Source organism: Hemicordylus capensis, chromosome 5, assembly GCF_027244095.1.
Source record: "Hemicordylus capensis ecotype Gifberg chromosome 5, rHemCap1.1.pri, whole genome shotgun sequence".
In the NCBI taxonomy this organism is placed as follows: domain Eukaryota; kingdom Metazoa; phylum Chordata; class Lepidosauria; order Squamata; family Cordylidae; genus Hemicordylus; species Hemicordylus capensis.
In genome coordinates this window covers 178,024,272-178,044,057 of record NC_069661.1, presented here as the reverse complement: position 1 = coordinate 178,044,057, position 19,786 = coordinate 178,024,272, and the positions used below count along the sequence as shown (strand labels likewise).

Sequence of the window (19,786 nt, the reverse complement as noted above, 5' to 3'; positions counted from 1 at the left end):
ATGGAGTATACCAAAGACATGCTGGTATGGCTATGAAACAAACAAAGAAACATTTCAGCTTTACTTTAGGTGGAAAAATAAAATAAAATAAAATATGTAGATACAACATGTTACTAATAGTTCAAAGTTTCAGCACTTAACACATCACAATTCTGAATGCAGAACAGAATTGGTATGGTGTGCCTCACCTGGACCTGTCTCAAACACAGCCTCTGAACTCCTAAAATCAGAAAGACCCTCAGCACCAACCCGGACTTTATATGATGTTCCTGGTGTTAATCCCTTTAACACAAAGAAGTTCCAGGAAGCATTTATATTTTCTTTTTTCAATTCTTCTTTGCCTATAGAATTTTGAGGAACACAACATATTGGAGTATTTAAATTCACTGCTTAAAATTCATGTTCACACTCCTGTTATTGGCTACAGTTAGAATTCCTTCTCAGCATGCAAAGCTGCAATCTGAACTCTCGTACCTTTCAACTATTGTGCAATACTAATTTGTTTCACAGTACAATCCTATGCAGTTTACTTGGAAGTAAGCCTTACTGAGTTCAGGGGGGAGGGGGTTACTCCCAAGTAAGTGTGCATAAGATTGCAGCATTAGTCTAAAACTAATGTCAGATGGCATTGGTCAGATGGCAATCACATTTTAGAGTTTGAATTTGCCATGATAATGCCAAATATTAATTGGACAGGATTATCTTTTTTCCCCTTGAGAAGCAATTTTTCATACTCTACATATGAAAAAGATAAATTAACTGTTAAGATTCTCTTTTGCATTCTTTAGGGTTTTCTTTAAATTCGTCTCAACTTTAATATTTTCTATTAAAAGAAGAAAAAGCACTTGGTTGAAGGGAAGAAATTGGTTGGTTTAATTTGTCACTTTCTGCCTCCCTAATAATTTTATCAATAGAGTGAGAAAATTGCTTGTTTCATCTTCCTGATCAACAGGACTTTTAAAGGGGAAATTCAGAACTGCACAATGGTATGTTGAGTGTAATTCGTGTGTACATCATGCACTGCTGCAATACGCACCTGTGCATTTTCCTTCTCTGTGCACACATTTTTTTTGCTGCCTAGAGTCACATTCCATGACATTTAGAAGCCTATATAGAGTGGGAGAAAATATTCAGAGCTGGGAATTTGACAGCACTATTGTAGAAAAGTGCACTATATTGTAGAAATATTAATTGGGGAAGACTCTGTGGAAAGTAGAAGTGGAATCTATAGGTAGAAGCTTTGACCGGGCAGGAGAAATTGGTTTGTTTGATTTGGATCTGTGTCTAGAGGAGACTACTGGATACTTTTCTCCTTGTTATCAGCCACTTTTTTAACATCATCTAATATGTAATACAACTTTACATGACTTGAATTTCAAATTGCACTTTTTGTGTGAAGGCTACACATTTAGTGCCTGGTTTTTCCTAATTTTTAAAAGCCTTCTGACCATGATTGATTAAATAGACATACAGAAATATATTCATAGTGCAACCACCAAGGCTGCTCTGAGTTCAAATTTGATTTGGAACTGGTGATGGTGGTGGCTCCTCACATGGCTAAGGGGCAGACATGTCCTGCCAATTAAATAAGGAGGCACTATCAAGCATCCATCTGAGACACCATCAAGATAATCAAGGCTTTAGAACGATTACCATGCCAAATTTATAGTCTACAGAAATTCTGCTAGAAAGTGTGCTCTCTCAATAAAAAGTCTAATTAGCATGCATACAAATATGATGGTACAAAATCTACACTGCCAATATAGTGTAGCGTATAGGATATATTTTGCTTTAGTAGCTTCTCAGAAATGATAGCTTCTAAAATATCCTACATTTAAAAAAAATTAATAATAGAACTGCACAGCCAAAATGTATTGTTTAGTAAGATTACATGAGGTAATCCATGCCTGGCACTTTTGCCTTAACCAGCCTAAGGGCACTATAAATATGGAAGCTGGTTCAGGAACTACTAGTTGAAACAGGTTCTGCAAAGTTTTTCCATATCTGATTCAACAGCTGGGCTCGATCCGTTTTGAAAATGCTATACAAAACATTCTGCTGGTTGGCTGCTTGATTGGGGAAGCAGTGGCTGGATTTAGCCATTTCTGTTTCCAGTTTCCCATACAGCAGATCAGCAAGACTTTAGCCACTTTGAAAAGAAATTGTGCATATAGCTGCTTTGACACCGCGTGTTCCTACAGATAGGGCATTTGAACTTTTAGTAGGCATTCCTGACAATGTCCTAAAATAATACAAACAAAAAAACCTACAGGTATTTTAGAATATTAAGAAAATATAGCACACATATTGTTTAAATTGAATTCACATTGTTCTAGTTCTTAAAAATAAAATTTTAAAGTGTGAGGTCAATATTGGCCCCTATTCTATTATTAAAATATGTTGAAATATTACAGTTTTTCAAGAATTAAATGAAATGTCTTCTTACTGCCTGCCACACCATATTCAACATAAGTGTTCTCATGAACTGGACCCTCATATTCCCAACTGATATTGGCATAGGTCTCAGCAGCTGATACCGTAACATTTTTGATCCTTGGGTACACTGGGTGCACTAAATATACAACAAAAAAAGAGCATAATATGAAAGGTTGCATGCATTGAATAAAATGCAACTTTATGTAATTAAGATGAATTTTTATGTAATGGGATATTATTCATGTCCACTATGGAAGAAGATAAATTTGGACTTACCGTGATTCCCTATTTGTAGTGGTTCTGGAGTGGGGCAGTCTTCAGTTCAGAAAAGCACCTCCACTTGGTTACCAGACTTGGATCTTTTGTAAACAACACCAAGGGAAGAAGCTTCCCTCAGGTCCCAGACTGAGCTCAGAGTCTGGACAAGACCCTACTATGAACTAGAAACCAGAACATCTACTAAGAGTATTAAACAATAACCGCAGAAACACTGTTAGTGAAGAGAAAACAAGATGTTTAAAGAAAGGCCATTCCACAGCCCTCAAACTAAGTCCTCTACAAATATATGTGCATGTCCCAGAATATAACTGAGGCTCATAGATACTGTGTTCTTTTTGTATTTCAATATATATTTATATCCATCTGTATACATAAATATAAAAGATAGGGGGAAACAGCTATAGAATCTATAGAGAATCTAAAACAGCTAGAGAGAATGGGAATTCACAGTAAATGTGCTCCCCTCTCTACAGATGTTGCCCAGTTATGGTGTAAAATTTGGACTAGGAATTTGGTGCCCGTCACCTTGATTCTAAGTTAGCTCAGACTTGGTTTTTCTGGCAAGTGCCAGTTGTTTTCACACTTAAATGAGTCAAACCGTTGGGGTCTAGAATACGAATTTACATGCACCCCATTCATGGTCCTCATATTTCAACCAGGTAGACTCACCCTGCACAGCAGCGAAGGGTTTTCCAGGCAGCCATGGAAATCTTGTACTTTAGAGTTTGTGAAACACCTGCTCTTTAGCTTCCTTGGGTGCATCAGATGCTGTTTGAATTAATATCTACTATAAATGTTTTAAATGAAGTGGGCCTGATTTTATCAATGCCCCATTTATCCAACCTTTGTGTCCATCCCCTTATTTGCCCATGCAAGACAAATTTCTTTTTTTATTGCTGCTGTGGGGAACATTCACAGTGTTTAATTCAGGAATACAAAACAAATATATTCCAAGAGCAGTAAGATTTATTTGCCTTATGCCAATACTATCTTCTGGATAACTCTCCTATATAATGACATTGGTTGAAAATGGTCAATACACTATCTTGTAAAAATAGGCTTTCCATGTTGCAGTCTGACACATTGATTCTATGGATGTTCAGTTTCTATGAACTATGGAAGTAGTAATATCATACAGTATTACACTTCCCAACTGATACTGGCATAGGTTTCTTTAGCAGAGAGTGACACTTAACCCGTAGGCCTTGGTTATTTGGTATGGTATCCACCTGGTAACCATGGAGATAAACACATTTTCTACCAGGATTAATGAAAGGATACAAATAGCGGTTCTGATTTCTAATCCTGGGAATGTTAAAAAATGAAATGTCCTTCAGAATGTGATTTCCCCCCTTTGAATGAGCTTTGGAAATAAAAGAGGTAGAATAATCTCAGCTCAATGGAAAAGTAAATTAACTTTTGGTTTGAAAGAGCCTTTGGTGCTACATACCACTTGGTTTCAATAAAAAATACACAATGTCTTGTCAACAAAGAGTTTTATAGTACCTTAAGTTTAGATCACCTTAAGTGGTGCAGCGGGGAAATGCTTGACTAACAAACAGAAGGTTTCCGGTTCAAATCCCCGCTGGGACTATATTGGGCAGCAGCAATATAGGAAGATGCTGAAAGGCATCATCTCATGCTGCGCGGAAGGAGGCAATGGCAAACCCCTCCTGTATTCTACCAAAGAAAACCACAGGGCTCTGTGGGTGCCAGGAGTCAAAATCGACTTGACAGCACACTTTACCTTCTCCAAGAGCAGAAGTTATATTAATTAGAAAAGGAACTTTTGTCAGAGCAGAAAGAATTACATTGAGATTTCAGGTAAGCAATATGTGAGTCGATTCAGGAGCAGTTCCCCTTAAGAAACCTATAGATATTCAAATGGTATGATAGGTATTTAAGCTATTTATGACCTGCGATGTTAGCCATGGCAGCAACCTAGCATTTTGGCATGCTAGTGCTTAGACTTTTGTAAGCTGTCTTGAAAGAATTGTACAAGAAAATATGCCTTTATACTCTTTGGCTATTATTCCTTAGATTCAGGCCAGAGATTGCCAAGTTATGTTATATATTAGATCACTTTAAGTGTAATCACCTTAAGTGGTTAAAGAATATTTATATACTGCTTTTTCCTAAAACAATTTTCATAGAAAAATAATATACATTTACTGTTAGTGGATAGCTTGCAAGAGTCAAAGGCGAGTCCCTGTCACATCATCAAAGTAAACATATTCTAGACATTGTAGTTGATTAATTTCCAAGCTGTCAGGTACAGTAACTGGTTGAAAGTGGTCCACTGGACTTTGGTAGAACAGATTATAGTGAGGGAGGAGACGTCAGTGGCTGGGATAATAATGAGATCTGAAATCATGCCTTCCTGGTACAGAATCTGACTGCTAGGATAACTTCTGCTTTTTGTTCCATATCTTCTGATTACTCTGGTAAAAAGCTTGATAAAAAGAAAAGTATACACTTGGCCAAATTTGGGCTAGAACTTTGACCCTGCAGGTTTAATGCCCTTGAACCAATAGAAGCATTGTTGACTTTCCTAGTCTCTGATGTCATGAACAGATCAACCACAACCACTCCAAACTAGTTTCAGATTTGATGGAAGGTCCCAGGAAGCAGACTTTACTTCATATGATGCAATGTCTTTCTGCTGCATTTGTAGCTCCAGCCACATATTCTGCCTTTATGGTCACTGTATGTCCTGACTGGAATAACGCTGTGGAGAATTCCTCATGAAGTATTCTTGATCTTATGCCATCTTGTCTGCTGATATATGTATTTATATCATCTTGCCTGACATCTTGACATCTTGCCTGAACAAATCCACACTGATCCTGTCTCTGCTCAGAAAGTGCAGAGGAATTTCTTGTGAAAAGGACTTTGAGAGCTTTTGCTTAAAACTGGTTAGAGGAATGTGTTTCTGTCATTCTCAGTAGTTTGGCAAAAAGTTGTACATTTAGGTAATCCAGAGGTACCAGGGAAGGGTGCAGTGAACCAGGAAGATTGCAGTGTAGGGGAGTGGGAAGTCCTAGAGCCATAGGACTGATTCTTGTCTTCAAGTCTTCCTGGTTTGTCTGAATGACTATGGTTTTCTGTCCATGTGTGCATGCGTGTGTGTGTTTTACTTGTGGGATTTGGATTTCTCACTACTTATCAAGGTCACCTGCTTCAAGAATTTGGCAAATTTAGAAAAATACAGGGGTTGTGTGTCTCTTCATCACCAGATAGTTGCAATGGGATGTTTTACCCAAATTAAAACATCATTTTTATTGATAAATTGTCATCTGAGAGTCAAACTGAGCCCTTGAAGTCACACAGAGTTTCTACTGCAGCCTTGTGCAGCCATGAGTGCCATACTGATGTTCAAGTTCAAGCATTTTCTCTGGCTGCCTCTATTTCTTCCAAGACGGTGACACAGACTGACAGGCTGCATGGAATGCAATGAGATTCATCAAAGTGACACAAGCAATGGGAAAAGGTAAAAGTTGGGCCAGTGCAGGAGGGAACATTTAGAAGTAGACTGACCATAGCAAAACTCTCCTTGTGTTATTTGGATACATCTCTTTGCATCTCATGGGCCCCTGTCAATCTACGGCCACCAGTCTGTGGCACTTATAGTTCTGTGAAGGTGAATTGTATTAGTTGGGGAAACAGGCTCTTTAGACAACAAAGAGGGTAAGAAGATGGGGTCACTGGAAAATTATCTCTCCGGACTTCAGAAATAAGCGTTGTTCCCTTTCACCATAATCTTTAACTGATAAGACTTTGTGACGCTTAAAAAAAAAAAAGGCAACGAAGTTAAGATATGAGCAATGCCAGAATGAATCATGCTGCCTGCTAACTAAGATTGGTTGGGGAGTTGAAGAGAAACCCCTTCCCTTTGATGTTTTGTTCTTTTCAAGAGGACCCTACCAGGTAACCAGGAAGACACTATTCTCTGAAAACTGCCCCACTCTGGCACCCCTGGAGAATTAGTGACCATGGGATTAGCAGACATTGTACATGAAGTGGTCATGAGCATGTTAATAACATGCTTGTATACTTTAACTTAAATAAAGTACAACTAGGAATTCAATATTCCTGTTTGCACTTATAAGTACACATTACATTGAATTCAATAGCCATTTCCAAGAGAAGAGACATAGCATTAAGCTACTTGTTTATGAATTCAACTACTTGATTAAAATACCAAACTAGAAATGATTTAAGTTGCTTCATTACTAAAGCAAACATTCCTTTCTACAAACAGCATGCAGGTGCACAACCTCTTATTTTAATGCTATTTTCTAAATACCACAATTTTCCTTCTGAAGTTTCTTTCTGAAAAATATTGTATTTCACCTGTTTCCATGTCACTTATTAATAAGATAAACAGTAATACCCTTATGAAATGTTGGACGTACAGTATTCATGACAGGGAAATTTTAAAAGGGGTTCTCTGAATATCCTGATCAGAGAAAGCAGAGAAGAAGAAAACAAATAATAAAAATATGTTTACATCGTTTTAAAATGTTTCAAACACAGTGCAATCTTGTGAACAACATGTGCATAAAAAACATTCATACAGGTTCTCTTAAGGACATGGTTACTTGGTACAAGAGGAAAACAGGTTACAAAAGGAAAACAGCAGCATAAAAGATCATATATTTTGTATGCTATCTTAAAAGGCTAATAACAACTCCAAATAGCATGGGTATTTAACACTGAGAAGAATTTGCCAGGCACGACTACAATGCAACTTCCATACAATTTAGTGGGAACTGAATGCCAATAGAAACCTGAATATAGCTTTATAGCTAGAGTGTATGGTGGACTGTAGCTCTTTTCTCACTATGTTGTACTCAGTAATAATACGTTCTCAAAGGTCAATAGTCACAATACACTGCATTACCTAACTTGGAGAGTAAAAGTCTGTAAGAAAAACTGTTGTAAATGTCAGGAGAAGCTTTGAAGTTAGGAAAGGTTAAAATGCAAATAAAGATATGCAGCCAAGGTATTCTAGCCACTAGAAGCCTCCTCTAAATAAATCTACAAATGTTTTACAGTGTTTCTAGAAAATACCCACAGATAAATGCTGGCATACTCCAGAAGAAGGTTTAAATAAATCTACAAATGTTTTACAGTGTTTCTAGAAAATACCCATGGATAAATGCTGGCAGACTCCAGAAGAAGGTGCAGAACCAGGAAGAAATCATTAAGAGTTTTTATCTGTAGCCTTTATTTGTATATATTATATCTGTTATTTTATTTTTGGAGGGAAGATTTCCTTGACAGTTTTTAGAATGGAAAACAGTCTTTGATATTTTAGGACACAGGACACTAGGGGAATTGTAAGATTTAGATAATGAAGCTGTGCACACAAGCAGCCAAACCAGCCTTGGGCAGCCCATTCTGGGTTTGGCTGCCCGTGTGCACCACCGGGATCGATCCCTCATGGGTAGCTCAGCTTTTAACTCTGGCCTTTAACCCGGGTTTAAGGGGCCTTAACTTTGGGGCCGGGGTCGTGTGTTTGCTAAGGATGTGCACGAACTGGTTCGGCAGTTCAGCATTCAAGTTGGTCCGGAGGCAGTGGGGGCTGTAAGGGGCCGGGAGGGTGCTCTTCCCTTCCCTGCCACTTTCTCCCCACCAGTGCTGTGCCCAAAACCCTGTGTGGGGCTGCAGGGAGGAACCAGTTCGTGCACATCCCTAGTGTACGCTCGGGCTGTACACAGAGCCGGGCGGCAAGAACATCCAACTCTGGGGAAATCCCTCAAGAATCCTTCCTGTTGTGGTGCCTTGAGGGATGCTGGAGAACTTCATCCTCCGGCTCTCTGCTCTGCTGCGGCGTGGCTTGTGTGCTGCACAAGCAGCAGAGCCATTCTGTTTGCTTTGCTTGTGTGCAGGGAGACAGGGAGGAGCCTGCCTCCCTGCCAGCCCTCCCCTGCCGCCCACCAGCAGTTTTGGTCATGTGCACAACCTTATTGAGTAACAATTCAAAGGGCTTGCAGCTGGAACTATTGGCTTTCTCAGATACCATGTGCATAGAATCTGATGCAAACTCTGTATCTATAATTTTAGCTCCTTTTTGTTTTTAAAGTTTCTAAGAGGTATAGTGGCTGACATGAGAAGGAAAAATTACTCAAAGTAGTCCAACTGAAATTAAAATAACAAATTAAGCATTGCCTAACTTGTCCTTTTAATTTCAGAGAGACTGTGTGAGTAACTCTTCTCATCATGGCAACCACTGATTGTCAGAAACAAGTATAGGCATCTCCTGCACACTCCATTGTTAAATAAATGGAGTTCCTCCTAAAAATACCTTCACTTTCTAACTAATTGCCTATTATTTCTGTGGGTTTTCCATAGTTGTTTAAATTATAGAAAGTGATTTTTTTCAATGATTCCACCCCCAAGGCACAGCACTGACATTTAATGTATTTAATGTATTATTACATGCTAAAAAAGTTAATATAAATGCAGTATATGTTTAGCCTGAAGGCTGAAAGCCAAGCTCATGGCCCAAGTCTAAAATTAATTTATGACTTCAGTGTTGCTGAAACCAATGGAACAATGGAATTAATAGCAACTAACATGTTGCAGAATATAGCCATTGAATATTATAGTTATTTCTTCCAGAAGGAAGAATTGATTCTAACTGAACATTAGGGATGTGCATGAATCGGTGTTTTTTAATTCAATTTGTGCCTGAATCAAATCACCCGATTTGTTTTGTGCCTGAATCTGTCTCCCCGAATCACCCCAGTTTACATCCACCTACTTTGCCTACAGAACTAGTACTGGAGCAGATGCCATGGAGGGCCTCTCGCATATTTCACAACTCAAGAAACAATATAAACATCTACTGACAACCAAGAAGAGAGAGGCTATGAGGGCCACCTGGTTATGACTTATCCAGGCAAAGATAAGGACTTGTCCACATTCTGGCACATCATGGCCAACTCTTCCTACAATGTAGGGATGTACACAAACCAGTTTGGAGTCCCTTTTATGGGCCTCCGAAAAGGTTAGAACACTAGGAGGTTCGAAGGTCGAAGGGTTGTCGGACTTTAAGGGCGGGGAAGGGTGCACTTAACTCTCTCTCCGCTCCCCCCCCCGCTGGTGCTCGGTTTTTATAAAGTCTTCTGGGGAGGCAGCATACATCCCTGCCGCCCCGTTCCCTCGCCAGGTACTTCTGGCCACTTCTAGCTGAAGAGGGGAAGGGGCAACAGGGAGGTACGCTGCCGCCCAGAAGGACTTTACAAAATCTGAGCACCGGCGGGGGGAACACGGAGGGATAGGTAAGTGCACCCTCCCTGCCCATAAAGTCCGACTTCCCCACCTTCAAACTACCCCAACCCGGTCTGTGCACATCCCTACTACAATGGCATGACCCACATAGACTCCCACATCCCCCCAGCAACCTGGGAACTGCACTTCCAGAGCCTATATAAAGATGTCATGGCAAACTCAGTTTCCCTTCCAAAGGATATAAAAGACTTGCCCAGCAGGCCACCAGTCACTGCAGTGGAGGTTGAGACCCTCATCTCACAATCTAAAGCAGGAAAGGCCCCAGGGGAAGACTTCATCCCTATGGATCTTATAAAAAATAACCTGAAATGGTGGGCCCCAGTCCTGGCCTCATTATTTACCCATATTTACTGCCAGGGCCGCATCCCCAGGGCTGGGGGCTGGCGATCATCGTCCCCATATTCAAAAAGGGGAAAGGGGATGACCCTGTCAATTATAGGCCCATTAGCCTGCTCAACACCATCAGCAAGCTATATGTTAGACACATACATGGGAAACTCAAGGACTGGCTAGGGCAAGAAGAGATGCTGGCAGATGAACAAGTGGGCTTTAGGGAAGGCAGATCTACAACTGACCAGTGCCTGGTGCTCCAACATCTCATTGAAAAGTACTCTTCTAACAATTCTACCTCCCTCTACACTGCCTTATAGACCTCATGGCCGCATTTGATTCTATTTCCCAAGTTAAGCTATGGGGAAAGCTTGAATCCACCTCAAATGATCGACTTCTGCTATTTCTGATCCATGCCCTTCTCACAGACACAACACTCAGGGTGAGAAGTAGTCCCCAAGGACAACTTACGAACCCTGTAACAACCAAGAAGGTAGTCAAACAGGAATGTATCACGGCTCCACTCCTATTCAACTTTTACATCAATGCCATAGTGACCTGCTGTAAAAACCCTGACTTCCACGCTACCAACTTGGCTGGAAGAACCATCTCAATCCTACTCTATGCAGACGATGCTGCTATCCTTTCAAGGACCCATGTAGGCCTCAGAAGGGTGCTGGCAAAACCCTTTGTCCACAGGGCCTGGACTAACTCTGCAGGAAAATTTTCAATTCTCTTGGAAAGGCAGTCTACAACCAACTGGCGCATCTGGGATTCTCCCCGTCCCTCCTGTTTGCTATGGGCTGGGACAAGGTGAAAATGGCCATTAAACAGAAGATCCTGGACATGGAATGCCAGGCAGATCTAAGCAAGACGGCCGACTTCCTGGCCTCGGATAGCCGTAGATTCATTGTCTCCCCCTCTGCATATTTGACACAATTGGAAACACCAAGCCACAGAAGGGCATTCCCCCTTGCCCAGCGTCATGCTCTTCCCTCCATCATTCTGGAAGGCAAATACAGGAAGATCCCATTCATGGAAAGTCTTTGCCCCGTAACTCTGGGAAGGTGGAAACCATAGATCATGTACTCTTCTCTTGTCCCTTTTATAAAGACTGCCGTGACAAGCTCATGCTTCTTAGATACCTGGTTGCCCTAGCAAGATGCTGCTCTCGTTTGATAATCAGAACTTCACATACCGTATTTTATGGACTATAAGATGCACTTTTCTCCTCGAAAAATATCCACCAAAATTCAGGTGCGTCTTTTACTCGTAAGCCTGCCCAACAGGTTCGGGGGGGGGGGCTATCCCCAGGCAAAGCCTGTACGGATGCTAAAGGAGGGGGTTGGGGGCAACCCTCTATTAACCCCATGCAGCCTGGGGACTGCCGCTCCAGCTCACCCTCTGCCACTTGGGCCGTGGATTCCTCCTCCTCCCCAATCGTGCAAGTTTTACATCACCACCAGCAACACCATTGTTATCAGCTCTCCCTCCTGTTTTACTTTCTGCAAGCATGTTCAGCTGCCTTTCTGCAAACATGTTCAGCTGAAGAAAGTGCAAAGAAGTAGGAAAGCCGAAGTGGTGGCCGCTCCCTCCTCTGGTATGTGCATTCTGGTGAGGAGAAGGAAAGCTCGAAAATGAAAGAGGATTTTTTTTTTAATAGGGTCAGAAGCGAGGTTGAAGAGAAAACAAGGAGTGGAGTAGGAGCAATTGAAAGAGGACTTATTTGAGGCAAGAAGAAAGGAGAACAAACTGAAGCAAGGCTGAGAGTCCTTTCCTGGAGCTAGCAGGACTTTTCAGTACAGTTTTGATAACAGTTTAATATGTTAAAACTCTGAAAAACTGGATTAAAATTAAGGTGCGTCTTATAGTCTGTAGCGTCTTATAGTCCATAAAATACGGTACAATGCTGTCAGGTTTTGCATGCAAGATCTGCCAGACCCTGATTGCCAGCCAATACCCCGTGTAGCAGATTTTTAACTACTGACTATTTTACTTGATCGCCTAATTTTAATTAGTTGCTCTACTTCACATATTAGCTATTATATTTTATTATTTTATATTTTTAGATTACTTTCATAGATAGTTGTACTCATATACTTAACCTTGTTTTATCTCTACTTTATTAATCTCCCCACAACTTCTATGATTGTATCTATTAATCATAATTTTACCCTTGTTTTGTCTTATTTTAGTAGTCACCCCACAATTTCTAGAGTTGTATTTCATTACCTACTTCAAGATAATAATGTTAATGTAATTGCCACATGATATTTTATTTCATTGTATTTGCATTATATCCTGTGCTGGTGTTTGACTATAATAAAGATGATTGATTGAATTTGATTTGATTTGGATATAGATTGATTAAAACCACTTATAAAAGGTGCTAGGGGCACCATATTTGGATGGTGGGTAGGTCCCCATGGGTGCCACCTAACATCTAAATTTCAAGGCAGTGGGGCACTTGGTTAATTTTTTAATGATTTTTGAAAAGTTCTTACTACTTTTGTATATTTCGGTTATAGGAAATAATGGGGATTTGAAGTCTCCCTATCATAATCCTAACATGGATCCCCAGCTTTCATTTTTTAAAAAAGCTGAGCTCTAGCTCTTGTAGAAGAGGAGTTATGGAGCAAAATGTGCAGTCACTATTTTTCAAGTGTTTAGATTATTTGGTGTCCATTAACTTTTCCTCATAATGAATCCCTGTGAGGATTCATTATACGCCTTCATTTCTTCTGTTCATTTTGAATGTCATTGCCAACAGTCAACTGCCATGTGACAACTACACACCCTCCCCCCCCACACACACACATTGGGGTATTCAGTTTATATTTTAGGAATTTTTGAGGTGTTCAGATTCTTAAGAACATAAGATCAGCCCTGCTGGAACGGGCCCATGGCCCATCTAGTCCATCATCCTGTTTCACACAGTGGCCCATCAGATGCCACTGGGAGCCTACAGGCAGGAGCTGAGGGCATGCCTTAACACCTGCTATTACCCCCCTGCAACTGGTATTCAGAAGCATCCTGCCTCTGAGACTGGAAGTGGCCTATAGCCCTCCAACTAGTTGGCTTTGATAGACCTCTCCTCCATGAAGTTAACCAAACCCCTCTTAAAGCCATCCAGGTTGTTGGCTGTTATGACATCTTGTGGCAGAGAATTCCACAATCGTTGGTAGAATTGATTACACACCTTCATTTCTTTTGTTCATTTTGACCCCATTGCTTTGTGGGTGGGGATGGGGAATATAGCAATAGCAATAGCAATAGCACTTACATTTATATACCGCTTTATAGCCGGAGCTCTCTAAGCAGTTTACAATGATTTAGCATATTGCCCCCAACATTCTGGGTACTCATTTTACCGACCTCGGAAGGATGGAATTAGTGGCATCCCATGTGCCAACTAACCCCCAAGCTGCAAACCACTGGGTATTCATTTTATATTTTAGGAATTTCTGAGGTGTTTATATTCTTTGGTGTTTAATGAATCCTCATAGGGATTCATTATGAGGAAAGATTAGACACCAACGAGTCTAAACACTTGAAAAAAATCCTAGAACAAACTGAGTAGTACCCCACTGCCTTGCAGATGGGAAGGGGTTGTAAGTTGGCACATGGCAATAGACAGCTGGCACTGTCCAAAGGCAGTCGATATAGAAGAAATGAAGGTGTGTAATGCATCCTCATAGGGATTCATTGAGGGAAAGTTATAATACACCAAAGAATCAAACACTTGAAAAATAATGACTACACATTTTGTTACATAACTCCACTTCTACAAGGGCTAGAGCTTAGCTTAAAAAAAAAAAAGAACGCTGGGAATCTGAGGAAAATAGTAGGAGGAATCAGAATCTCGAAGTTATTCAAATAGAATCTGGCACAATTCGATTTGGACCTGAATTTCACCAATGGACCACAGGCGTGATTTGTTCTGTCTCCAAATCGCCCAAATCAGCTAGATTCAGTACAAATAAATTTGTACCCGAATCGATTCCCACATCCCTACAGATCATTCAATTCTGAACATTAACCTTTGTTTCTCAAAAAGTAGTCAATTGCATGATATAATACATCATTATTACAAGAGGGAGCACTATCTCAGAATGGAATCTACTATGTAGACCTGCATTCAAAGACTGACTTGGAAATGGTAAAACCTACAGAGAATACTATGGGAGACAGATTTAGGACTCTTTTCTTAGAGTAATCCAGTAACCCACCATATTATTTCATCTATACATTGTAGGGGTTTCATTTTCCCCGTCATGAGAATGAGAAACACTCATGGGCTGGTAAGAAGGGAAAGGAGTGGGGAATTATAAAAGCATTGTGTGGGGTAAAGAAGTACAAATAATATTTCCTCTAAGTTTCAATTAATGAACTACACATCAGTATATCATCTTGTTAATGAAACTACAATTAAGTGAAACTACAATTAATTGACATGTATAGGCAAAGTACCACAGTACTGAGTTTCATTGATACCCACCTATTTTAGCAAAGAACATTTCTATCTGCATGAAACAAAATCAGTTTTGTTTCCCATTCTTGCTTCCCATTCCCCGGTGGATGAACTGGGTTCATCCAGTTTGATTGTGTACCAGACCACTTTCATCAAGGCTGGTCCACGATCAAACCAATCAAACTGGCCTGGTTCAGCACATCCCTAATCTGTGCAGCAGATTATATGAACAATCAACAAGAGAAATTGGCACTGAAAATACTAAATTCATAATGTGATATACAGGCATCGAATAAGTTTTTATAAATGCCTGTATCTAAAATTTAAAACACTGCATTTAAAAGCTTTGTGAAAGTTAAATGCATGGATGACTGTATTATATACGATTGTAAATGAAGTCATTACTGTTGTACAGGTAATGTAAACAGTACTCTAAAGAGAAAAATCTATAAAGAAAATTAGCAGATAGTCAGATTTTACATAGGATTTTTCCAATAAGAGTTTTATCTGTCAGTTCTGAAAGAAGCTGTTCTTATAAAAGATTCATCTCTGTTAATATTTTAATTAAAACATGATGACCAGGGCAGGGCCTATCTAGCCCAGCAGCCTGTTTCCCACACTGACCAGCCAGATGCCTTTGGAAAGCTCACAAACAAGGAACATATATCTCTTCTCCAGTTACTGCTCTCCTATAACTGGTATTCCGCATACCGCCTCTGAACCTGGATGCAGCATACAGCAATCAAGACCAGTAACCATTTATAGATTTGTCCTCCATGTATTTGTCTAATCACGACTTAAAACCATTTAAGCTAGGGGCCATCACTGCATCTTATGACAGTGAATTCCATAGGTTAATTGATGTGCTGACCATGGCATGAATATATATATGAAGTTGGGATAATGTGTCTCAATGTGTATCACTTAATGCTTATTTACAATGAATTTACATTGAATTTTGCCTGTTCAACCGGTTTGGAGATATCCTTTTAGAGCACTTTGAAATCTGTTTTGGTCTTCAACATCCTGAATACTTTGGTGTACATCTGTAAACTTGGCCACCTTGGTGCTAACCCATTCCTACAGATCACTTATAAACAAAGCACCTGATTTATCTATATAATAGGAAGAAACTGAACACTACAATAATTGCAATTATGTAATCTGTAACTCAGTTCCTGTCTGAAATTGTGATTTGTAATTCTGAAGGAAATAAACCACCACTATGATGCTTGGGAAGTACAATACATTGCCATGGTCCATACAGCTATATTATTCTTAAATAACTAGCTGATTGGGCGCATAGCATCTGCGCCCCTAGTTCGACTCTCCCCCCCCTTAGGCCCTTGTCCCTGTCTTCCGGCGGACGTCTCTGATGCCCTCCCAGCCCACTTCTCTCACCCTCGCTTGCAGTTTCTCCTGTCTCCTGCCTCCGCCTGCTCTTCCCGGAGGCCCAGCCGCCTGCTGACAGCAGCAGGCTCAAGCCGCTGCCAGCTCCTCGCCGCGGCTGCCTCCAATTTCCCCAGCAATAGCTCAATGGCCTCCTGCCACGTGTGAGCTCCCGCTGCCTCAGCCTATCAGGCGCCTCCGCCGCCCAGCCAATCAGCTGGGGGCCAGGACACACATTCTAAAGGCGCACCCAGGAGGATTATATATATAGATAATTCTGTTTACCCTTTCTCCTGTTATATCCTCTTATAAGTTTTCCTGTGCTAACAGCAGGAGCGATAACAATTTAATCAAAGAAGGTGTGTGCACGCGTGTGCTCACAAATGCATGCGTGCGTACACACACAGAGACAGAGATTTGAGCCCATCCTTTGCAGGAGAACCCTGTTATTCACTGGGGTTACATTCCGTGTGTGGGGGGGCGGATAGCAAATCTGCAAATAATGGGGCATTAGGGCAATGGGAATCGGGGGGGGGGGTTTCTGGGTGCAGAAAATATGCAAAAAATGGCCGAAAATGGCACATTTTGCCCCACTCCCCTTCCCCAATCACCACCAAATGGCCCCCCAAGGTCTCCTACCATGCTGCACAATTGCCCAAGGGGCGGAAAATTGGCCAAAAATCACGTTTCTTGCCTGCCGAATTCTCTAGCAGTAAAGAATGGCAGCCGGAAATGACCTCTGGGGTCATTTCCGGTCACCTCAATCTCCAGATACATTGCTTTAATCCTTTTTTGACAGCTCCCTCCCCCATATACCGAGGTCAGGTGCTAATTACCTGACCGTGGCTATGCAAATCTGCAAGTGCTGGACCCGCAAATAGCAAGGCACTCCTGTAGTTCATTTCCAGTTCCTTCTTCACATTTACAGAGCACACATCAGAAAGTTCTGTGTGACCAAGAAATAGGAACCCTTGCATCCCTCCCACTACATGAACAAATGGGTATAATGGCCCACTTCTCCTTTGCTACATTCTTAGCAGTCACAGTGGTGTAGTTGCCTAGGCCTTCAAATTCATTTTGAATGCCCTACTGCTATCACTACTATCAGTGGACAGGCTGAGCCACAATCAGACAGCTCCTCCCTGCAGTATAAACTAGTTTTCCCAACACAGCTTAACTAAAGGTTGCTTTAGTAAGGAATAGATCTGTGCAGTTGGATGGTTCTGATTGGCATATCGGACCAATAGGCTCTATATCGAGACTATTGGAATTCATTCTGAAAACTATAAGAGGGAAACCCGACAGCCGGAAATCAAACTAAATTCCCTCCTATCATATAAGAATTATGTTCAGTTCTGATATGCTTATGGTAGCGAGAGGGGGTAGTCCCTCAGGGAGTTGCCTACTCTCACCCCCGATTCCAGAGGCAAGCTGTCAGAATTGCTCCTCTGCTGACTTGAAAGCTCCTAGGTCAGCAGAGCAGCGATTTTGACATCTTTGAAATTGGTAGACAGAAGTGGGGGGAGACCCACACCAAGGTACCCATCTCTGTGGGTTCCCCTGGAGGGGTTGCCTCCTCTGCCACCCCCTCCCCAATTTCCAGAAAGCAAGCTTTCAAATCACCCCTCTACAAAGGCCGAGAGGATTTTTAAATGGATTGTTTGGCAATGGCCTGTTCCTGGTTCTCAGGTAAGAAGCAGGAGCAGGACATTTAAAAATTAAAAAGCCAGCCCTGAGTTTCAGCTGAGAGTGTGCAGGCTGTTTAAAAATTAAAGTGCCTGACCGCTGCTCAGCTGAGGGGTAGATTTTCTTTCTATTGAGTTACTTAAACAAATAACAGTTACATTCCAATAGAATATCAGAAAATTACCAGATTTCCAATCTGATCTGATTAACACTATAGTTATGACCGGGTCCTTTTGGCTTTTGGCTTTAGTCCTTTTTTTCTATCAGGTCCAATTGGACTGGATAATTTTCAACTTGAACAGGCCTACTAGGCTATGAAAGATAATACTGTATATTCATTCTTTTTAAGGCAACAAGAGGATACTGTGTTAAGGAAATGGCTGGATGCCCAATAAACAGTTGCTTCAGTATCAAGTGAGTGTCTCATTTAATAAGCATTACTATTCCTTACCAGGTGTGTGTGTGTATCTATATCTATATATCTATAGATATAGATATATCTGAATTTAAAAACTGAATAAAATCCAGAAAATAAATCCTCAGATTTATTTTACCTGCACCTACATCCAGTGAGAGAATACCAGCATTAATGGAGGCTAATAGGAACAATATATAAGTAGATACAACAAAAGGAGGGTTTATATCAATATGTAGTACAAATCTACACATTTATATTAAAGAACAAAGCATGCAGTTAAATAAAAAATGAACTAGGAATAAGAAATCAAATATTCACTAACACTGAACAATAACTGTAAAAGCAAAACCCTATGTTAATAATCATGCATTTGCTTTAGGTTATACTTGTTAATAGTCAGTTTAAAAAACCTTAATAATCACCTTAAACACATATCATTTAATCTTGCACTCAGTTAACATGGTAAAAATTTAAATCAGCAAATCCAGACACACTCACACCCCCCTCCACTTCCAAGAACAATAAACATATGTTAATACTGAAATTGTATTTACCTAGGTTTACCAAGTTTGGGATATGTTTAGTCCAATAGCCTAACATCACTACTTAATTTCCAGAAAAATGCTTTACCAGGGAAATTTTTGTATAGAAAAAAATATCACTTGCTAAAGCTGGCCATTGTCCAGTATCTCAAGTATTTTGTTGTGTTTGGTTGTGACTTTAATCTTTCTTGTATGATACTACAAGATTTAGGACAATGACAATGGTTAACATCCAGACTAGCGTTGCACATGCCAAAAAATATTTCACATGCACAACGGAGGCGAAGTAATTTATCCTCCCTTACCTCTGCAGCTCACTGTGCCTCCTGAAAATATGGGACATATTTACAGGAGTTGCAGAGAGAATTGGAAAGAGAAGGCAAAATCAGCCCTCCCCCAATGCACTTGCAAAAGGTTTCAGATTGTGCATACCAGGGAGCATGGAAAATGTTTCAGCGACAGGAACACTTTAGCCTGGCAAAAGAAAATATATACATATATGTCTCCACACAACCAACTTCCCTTTCTCATTAACCAATTCTGCACAACTTTTCTTAGCTATAAATATTAGAATATGGTGACTTTTAAAAAAGAAATAAAGTCCTTTTTAAAACTACAGGAATCACATTTACTTATTCTGGGAAAAACTTTCACAATTGTTCAAAATTAAATAAACCACCATCATACATACCCATCTTACCTTCATCCATAATTGTCACTGCCTCCTCTGTTATTTGACTTCCAGATCCAATTGAAGTTTGTGCATAGAAGTAAAACTTATATCGTGTACTGTAATTTAAGTTTCTTAGTATCAAGCTGGTCTCATTGGCTAGAATGCTGATCTCTTCCAAGCGGCCTAATTCATGAGTGCTATTGACTGTTAAAAGCAAGATAGTTCAAACAATATAACAAATATATATTTAGGAAATGATTATG

The 19,786-nt window shown here is 40.4% G+C and overlaps 1 protein-coding gene across 20 annotated transcripts in view; it reads right to left on the bottom strand.

The window, feature by feature from the left end:
• NRCAM (neuronal cell adhesion molecule) overlaps window positions 1–19,786 on the bottom strand; it is a 214,452-nt gene that overhangs the window by 29,112 nt on the left and 165,554 nt on the right. For 11 of the 20 annotated variants that reach the window (XR_008308695.1, XM_053256564.1, XM_053256562.1 and 8 more), the window contains 3 exons: window positions 19,542–19,727; window positions 2,447–2,572; window positions 189–341 (listed from right to left, as the gene is read on the bottom strand). Coding sequence is in view for 19 of the 20 variants with exons in the window: in XM_053256564.1 (XP_053112539.1) it covers window positions 189–341; window positions 2,447–2,572; window positions 19,542–19,727 (465 nt within the window). In the remaining variant the exon portion in view is untranslated. The remainder of the gene's footprint in view (window positions 1–188; window positions 342–2,446; window positions 2,573–19,541; window positions 19,728–19,786) is intronic. The other 9 variants (XM_053256567.1, XM_053256572.1, XM_053256570.1 and 6 more) reach the window with 3 other exon arrangements.